At 33.3% G+C, this 8,445-nt stretch overlaps 1 protein-coding gene across 2 annotated transcripts; it reads left to right on the plus strand.

Annotated features, from left to right (window-relative positions):
- Positions 1-1,325: 1,325 nt before the first annotated feature.
- On the plus strand, positions 1,326-6,870 carry LOC127698192 (keratin-associated protein 6-2-like). Of its 2 annotated transcripts, none has more exons than XM_052201547.1 (4): positions 1,326-1,399; positions 2,137-2,502; positions 5,933-6,323; positions 6,772-6,870. In XM_052201547.1, exons 2-3 carry the CDS (start codon positions 2,151-2,153, stop codon positions 6,310-6,312), a joined length of 732 nt encoding a protein of 243 aa, XP_052057507.1. In that variant the 5' UTR covers positions 1,326-1,399; positions 2,137-2,150; the 3' UTR covers positions 6,313-6,323; positions 6,772-6,870. The 2 variants fall into 2 exon arrangements, with proteins under 2 accessions (XP_052057507.1, XP_052057508.1); XM_052201548.1 differs by having other exon boundaries at positions 1,342-1,399; positions 2,149-2,502.
- Positions 6,871-8,445: the final 1,575 nt, after the last annotated feature.

Here is an 8,445-nt window from a genome sequence, read left to right on the forward strand (position 1 = left end):
TTTAGTGTACATACTGAAGTCGTCATTATTGAGAGCCAATATATCATCCAAATATCTGAAAGTGTTATTAAATTTTTGTATCAGAAGTTGTTTCGGTGGGTCTTTGCTGATTTAGTCATAAATTGTAACTCGTAACAATACAGAAACAGGTCCGCAATAATTTGTGCAGAGTTAGTCCCCATTGGAATTCCGATAACTTAACGATATACGGAATCTCCATTGCGAACAAAAATGTTATCTGGTAAAAATTCAATTTAATTAGGTATGTGATTTTTCTTAATGAGATGATGAGGCAAAGTGATTCAATCTCCTTGGAGCCTTGGGTTACCATCCCAGAGTAACGGCCTTCTCTAGCGGATTTTTTGCCCGGCCATCAACATACTTCTCGTGTGAATTCAGCTGGTTTATTGTTTCTTTCCAACAAACAAATAAAAAAACATATTTGGCTCTTTCAAGATCAGGATCTTAACGATGTTAGGATTTGTAATTCTAGAGTTACTGGAATTTAATCCCAATGATTTTTATACAAATCCTTGATAATCCTTGCAAAATCGCCAATGTGGAGGTTGTTGGATGGGGGCTATACAATAATAGAGTAGAATAGAATAGAACCTCTCTCTATGAGTTATGTAATGTCTGAGTAGAACAGAACAGACAATAAAAGAGAATAGAATCTCTCTTTCATGAGTCCATTGTTTTTGCAATGGCTGAATACCAGGAACTGCATAGATATAATATTCTCTGCTAAAAAAGAATGGAATAGTATAGGGTTAGATAGGAACAATGGACAAATATTGTTCACGAAACATTGATTGGACAGCATTATCAAAGTCCTGTCAATGTAGTGGTTGTCTTTGTGACATGCAAGCCGTTTACCTTTTGTGCTGTTAGATATATTATGAAAGCTGATGTGTTTCTTTAGACGATGAAAGTTCCAGTCATTTGATTTGGAGGAAGTAAACCAAGCCAAGTAATTAACAAATTATAACCAGTTATAGCTGGTACTTAGATTGCAAAGTAGATAAAGAAAAGTACGTTATTACAATTTACTATGTAGTAAATAAGTTTTGATTAAGTTATCAATGTCAGGAATCGTAGAAAATGTTTTTACCAGTAAATCCGGTGTTAATAACGTAAACACATGTATCATGTTATTATGAAACGTTCTTAAAGGAGGAAGAATCTTGAAGTGATTTGTCAACTACCCTGACACCCGTGACCTGTTTTAACCCCTACTTAGGCAATACACATATGATGAATATTACCAAACATTCCGACAAGTAACCCGGTTAGAGCATCTATTTACGGAAATATCACGTGATTCTGTCGGACGTATATAAACTAATTCTACTAGCACTGAACAGCAGCGCTTTTTTAGGATCACACAGGTCAAATTAAGGTATTGTCTTATTTAGTCTTTTTCACAAGTCTTTGTTTAATATTGCACATTTTATTATTTTACTAGTTCGAAAAAAAAAATTGAGGCACATCAGGAACAAAATAGATTAGTTTTGATATTAGTTAAAATTATCCTGAATATGCATGAAAATTTGCCACAGGACGTTAAACAAACAACAATAACCAATCATCATCCATCTTATTGATAAATCAGCTAAATAGTCAAAATAAGCCCGCAACTCTTTTAAAGCAAAACAAACTGGAATTGATATATTGAAAAAAAAATTATATTACATTTTGTCAAAAAATCGTCGTTTATGAAGAGTATATGTGGTCGGACCTATAAATAATTCTAATTTGAGGAAACTATGTATGAACACTGTTTGGATTTCAGTTTTAAGTAAACCACCTTTCAAAGAGGTAGAGCCAATTCCCCAAGAATTATTTCCCACCAGGGCTATTTCCAAAAAAGTCTTCCAGTCTTCAATAAAATTGACAACATAACAGCTTCATGTTTGTACCTAGAATAACATTATGGCACATCTTTTAACATTTTTACAATTTCAAATGCCTAAAGGTGAATCAAAACTGCATTTTTTGTTAATTTGGGCTAATTTTGGGTAATTATCGCAAAAATGAATGACATTCTTAAAAAGTCTGAAGAAACTCAATATATATGTCTGAATAAATCAAAGCCGTTACAATGTTTTTAGAATAACATTATTACATTGTTTGAAGTTAAATAATTAGGTATGGCGACCATGAAGTTAGTAATTGCCCTTGCTGTTGTCGTTGCCTTTGTTGAGGCTGGCGGGTATGGTCATGGTAAAGGATATGGCGGAGGACACGGAAGAGGTTATGGAGGATATGGTGGGGGTTATAGGATGGGATATGGAGGAGGTGGATACGGAAAAGGATATGGAGGAGGATTCGGTGGTGGATACGGAAAAGGATATGGAGGAGGATACGGTGGTGGTTACGGAAAAGGATATGGAGGAGGATACGGTGGTGGATACGGAAAAGGATATGGAGGAGGATACGGTGGTGGATACGGAGGTGGATACGGTGGTGGATACGGAGGTGGATACGGTGGCGGATACGGAGGTATGTCAGACTATTTTAATATTGGTAATATTAACATTTAGAGTATCAGGAAATTTCCTTCTTATAACATATCTGATATTTATTTTTACTTTCTCAAAAATTGTTTAACAGAAAGTTTTGTGTAAAAAAATAACTTGAATTAACTTATTCAGGAACATATTTTCAACATATTTCATTTGTTTAAGCCTGACTTGACTTTGGACTGTCTTAATTTTTGTTTAAATAAAAATGGAAAATAGATTATGAGAAATAATATAAGATCTAAAATTAGAGGATATTGTATAATTGCTAACGGGGAAAATATCCACCAAAGTCGAAATTTACGTTGATTTTAGCAAACTATACATCACCACTAAAGTGTGGGAAATCCTTTGAAATAGCATATACAGATTCGTGAAAGTACAATATAGCCATATATCTATCACTTGTTGTTTTTAGATAAAAACCTATAGATGTACTTCTTACTTTTTGTTGCGTTCATTCAAAAACAGCCCACGGACGAGGATGACTAAGGAATAGAAACATGGTTACCTACTACTACGCATGCTAAACCTTAATTCCCTGTAGCAAGTTTTATAGGTTTCTAAATGGGATATGTTCACAGTTGCATTGTACATTTTCTACCAGACACCCTCTTTTTACAATGAATTTCCCTCGGCTTTCCACCCTTTTTGACAAAAAAAGCTAAACCTGCATAAATGATTATTAGTGCTTGTACTGAATATGGAAACTGAATATATTTGGCAGCTGACGCTTGAAGCGTACAAAAAAATCTAACACTCATCCAATCCAACGCTTGGGAGAAATTTTAACTATAAAGGCTCTGGTCCTTGTATTTCCATGTAATTTCATAATAGAAAAACAAAGGATATGGGGTATCCATCCATGACACAAAATCAGTACATACCGCGTGACAGCAAAAACACACTAAAAGCTAAGGAACAGCGCTTTTATTGCTGTTCTTCATCTCAACGTCATAGGATTGTTATACCAAAACTTAAGAAAATCTCATACGGATTGTTTATAGATAAAGAGAAGATAAATTTGGAGCTCGTTTGATTTTGGTTAATAACCGTTATGTCAAGTGCGTGTACGACGTTTGCTGCATACATAAATCCACACTATCCTTTTTTTCATTGCTGCCTGTTTATTGTTTTTTTTCCGAACTTATGTTTTTTTCCATCTTTTATTGGTGTTTTTGTTATTCCTCTGATCTATATTAGAAAGGATGGGCTACATTTGTAGGTATTCATCCAAAAGACGACTGTTCCTGTTCCCGAGTCAGCGACGTATATAGCCATGGTGGTTAATGGCTTTAGTCATATTTCATGGTTTTAATTTTAAGGGAATCTGTGGTTAATGGCTTTAGTCATATTTCATGGTTTAAATCGGAAGGGAATCTGTGGTTATAGGCTTTAGTCATATTTCATGGTTTTTAATCTGAAGGGAATCTGTGGTTAATGGCTTTAGTCATATTTCATGGTTTTAATCTGAAGGGAATCTGTGGTTAATGACTTTAGTCATATTTCATGGTTTTAATCTTAAGGGAATCTGTGGTTAATGGATTTAGTCATATTTCAAAAGTTTAATCTTCAAGGAATCTGTGGTTAATGGCTTTAATCATATTTCATGGTTTTAATCTTAAGGGAATCTGTGGTTAATGGATTTAGTCATATTTCATAAGTTTAATCTTCAGGGAATCTGTGGTTAATGGCTTTAGTTATATCTTATGGTTTTAAACTTTTGGGAATTTGTTGTTAGCGGCTGATCTTCGGTAGATACGGCCAATGTCCCCTTATTTGTTCTATTCACTGGGGTAATCCTTAAAGTTAATTGAACCCAGTGGAATTTGAAATCTAAGAGACTTGTACACTTAATATTTCTAAACTATTTTACCTATTACGTGATATCAAAATGTGAACTAGGTCCCTAGACAAATACCACAAAGCCCCTTTTGTTATTATATATCTTTTCATCATACGGTAACATTTTTATATGAATTTTGAAAATTATACAATAACTCTTTCCGGAAAATGTAAGGAAAATCTTTCGGTGTATACATTTTAATGTCCATCCATCTAAATAATGATTTAAAAAGCATAAAAAATCTAGAGGTATTGCGAGCAAAGCTCACAAAATGATTCCTTCGCTCCTTGAAAAGTCCCTGATTTGCTAAGGAAACCCCCTTAAACAATTTGGATGAAAAAAAAAAAAAAATAGGAGGTGCACAATTTGTAATTTATGGTGAAGATTTGAGAAATTTTGATTGAATTCTGAAAAGGGGTTTAAGGAAGAAGAGAAGCGGAAACAAATGTATACACAGTTCATGCAATGCCAAATTAACCCAAAAAGCATTCGAGCGAAGAATAAAATAGAATGTGCAAAAATAAGTCACTTGAGTAACATTCTGTGAAAGTTTCAGAAAATTTTGTCTAGCGATTCAGGAGCAGTTGTGAAAGCAAAAATGTGTGCTGAAAGGAAAAATGGTGGGACGCTCCATCGCTTTAAAAAATACAATTTAACAGAAAAACTGGTTTATATTGTCTCGATGATATGTTAACCACATGATATGAATAGTACGTGCACCTATTTATAGACAAATAAACAAATTAACAATTAAAACATAACTATTTTTAATAATTTTCATAACATGTCAGTTGTTCTCGTATATTTAAATAGGTATTTTGCTATTAAGATGTCAGATTTCGTCCATTCGAATTGCCGGAGTCCCCAGCTTCGTTTCAAAAGTGTAAACCACAAGTGCATATCCTTCAAAATTAGTGTTTCTCCCGAACTTCTAAACATCTATATATATACATACTAAGTAAACGGAAGATTGGTGTGTCTTTGAGATATAACCAAACAATAGAAAAGTAAATTGAGCATAATATTTGTTCACATGACAACATTACCATTTGAATTAAATTTTACACAAAACTCCTAAGATTCAGTTCTAGTTTCTTAAAAAAAAATGATAAAAATTATATGATAACGCTGTTCTTATTATATTTTACGTAATTTCTTTTTACAAAAACGTTTTCAGGCGAACTTATGAATATCCATGCGAAACACTGAAAGTTGTATTTAGAAAGGAGATGATTTTTATGACCAGAAAATCAATTTGATACTGTAAAGAATGTTTTTCAGGTAACTTCGATGTTCCTTCAGAAACTGGGTTATTATCACGGGAAATAACCAATGAAGATGACATTCGAATATAATAGAGGCAATATCATAAAGAATAAATCTGTATTTCAAAATTTCAGAACACATTATCACATCTATGTTTACATTGTCCGCCCAAAAATCAGTAATAGGTTCTCTTTTTGGAAAAAAGTATATGTCACTTATAAAAATATAGAGCATATATCGAAAAATTGTTAGATACATATCGATCCAAGTTTATCCAAATAATATTATTATATTCAAGGCGGATACAGTGGTGGATATAGCGGCGGTTATGGAACTTATGGTAGCGTTATGCCGTATAGCTCAGGCTCCTACATTGGCGGTGCATCTACATACCCATCATATGGCGGATCTAGCAACTATCTATACGGAAATTCTGGATCATATTTAGCTGGTGGTAGCTATCCTAGCTACAGTGGTATTGGAGGTCTTGGTGGTGGCTATCCTAGCTACAGTGGTATTGGCGGTCTTGGTGCTCTTGGTGGTGTTGGAGGTGTTGCTGGTGTTGGTGGCGGATATCTTTCCAGTGCAGCCTATGCACCTCAAACATCAATTATATCTGGTTCTGCACCTGTGTACAATTCTGGATCATACTATCCAGGATCCGGATTTGTAGGATAAGCAAATAACGTGTATGTATACTTTCAAACTAGACATTTTTTTTTCGTTTTGCTATTTTAAGCAACAAGTCCCGGATCATGAGAGACCGTAATGATGTTTACAATATTTTTTCATCTGAGAACAATAGCTGTAGGGCATTTAAGCAAATTTCAACTTTTTAGTTCAATTAGTTTCCATGATGCAAAGTGCAAACGACGCATATTCATATCGGAGGTATATTCATAATTTTTATGTCATCTTATTACTTGGAAAGAAATATTTATTTCATCACGATACCTTACTACTAATTCTATACAAGTGCATATTCCAAAAGAGACGTCGACTGAAAGACAGCAACATACTCTGTAAAGTCAGATACAGTTTGGGTTTGCAATTATCTGGTGTTAAAAAAGACGACTGAAAACCCACTTGTTAAATAAAGTATGAATATAATATTTATAACCTTTTCTATTTCAACAGATGTTTCATTAGTCTACAGTAGAGGTTGTCCAAGTACAGATTCTGGTAGCAGCTGTTAAATTTCAAGATATTTTTTCCAAATAAATTATTTGAAATTAGCTTGATTATGTGTTGTTTTAGGTACAAGAATTATAACATCTGAATGTAGACTTTTCAATATTAGCGTAAAAAGGTAAACTTTTAATGCTGGTATCTTGTAGGTCCGAGTAAGCTTTATATCTTTATGCTGGTATCTTTTACGACCGAGTTCACGGATGGTAAGATTGTCCTGCGAGAGATTGTTATGTGCTGATGATTTGGTCCTGACCGGTGCTGGTGATTGTAAAAAAATATGTAAAAAAGACGAAAAAGACGATTTTTGACGTTTTCTCGAAGAAAAAACGAAAAAAAAAAAGATTGTTAATGTTTTGATTTTGCTTCTTATGGGTTCAAATGCAAGCAATTTAAAAAAAAATGGCCTTCTACGCTGTTTCAGTATGCGTAACACAAAAGTGCTCATTTTAAAAACATCTAGGACGGAAAAAGAATAACAAAAGTGCTCTAGGAGTCCGCATTCTGTATACAATTCTGCAAGAATATTTTTTGATGAAAAACCGTAGCAGTTTGATATCACTTGGCGTCTCTTTTTCTCGCCGTCGAAATAAACTTTAACTAAAATCTTTGTCTGAAACTACAGGGCCAAATATTATCAATCGAATTATTCTAAGGGAAAATAGGTAAAAGAAATATTAAAAGGATTAAAAACAAATTGTTCAGAGAATAATTATAGGTCTTTCACTCACATGTTGATTTAAATGAAATTTTACACAAATATGCCAAAATTTTTAAATGACAAAAATGCCATATATAGATCAGTAACTGCGAGTACTCTCAAATCGTACTTTCTTGTTTATTTGACCTGTTGATACTAAATAAATTGTAATGCTTTTTTTTTTGTTATTTAATGTTATTCAGGGTTATATCTGGTCTATACACCAGCTTTGATAAGTGTTTGGTATTACTATAAATTTTCACTTCGTACTATGGACATCAAAATTATTTATTTCGTAAAAATATTTCCTTTCTCTATTTGAACTGTACACGTATACCTAACAACAAAATTATTTTCATTTAACTGTGTTTAAATTAATTGCAAATGGCTGATATTTTTGTTCGAGCATATTGTTTTTCTTAAATTGTTTAACATTTCATAGCGGTATAACATGTTACTTTTATTATTCTTCCCTTAGTTTATTTATTTTGTATTTACATTGTATCATAGATCAAATTTATTTGTTCAGTGTATGTTCACTGGTGTTAATATGTCCTTTGACTGAGTTAAGCTATTTCACTTGATATTTTATAGTGTGTCTTTCTATGTTGTGATGTTACACTATTGTTTCAGAAAAGGGTGAAGGTTTGGTACCATTACAACGTGTAAACCCGCTGCATTTGTTTGCACCTGTCCTAAGTCAGGAATCTGATGTTCAGTAGTTGTCGTTTGTTGATGTGGTTCACAAGTGTTTCTCGTTTCTCGTTTTTTATATAAATTAGACCGTTGGTTTTCCCGTTTGAATAGTTTACACTAGTAATTTTTGGGGCCCTTAATAGCTTGCTGTTCGGTGTGAGCCAAGACTCCGTGTTGAAGACCGTATTTTTACCTATAATGGTTTACTTTTACATATTTTGATTTGG

Source organism: Mytilus californianus, unplaced genomic scaffold (genome assembly GCF_021869535.1).
Source record: "Mytilus californianus isolate M0D057914Y unplaced genomic scaffold, xbMytCali1.0.p SCAF_4, whole genome shotgun sequence".
In the NCBI taxonomy this organism is placed as follows: domain Eukaryota; kingdom Metazoa; phylum Mollusca; class Bivalvia; order Mytilida; family Mytilidae; genus Mytilus; species Mytilus californianus.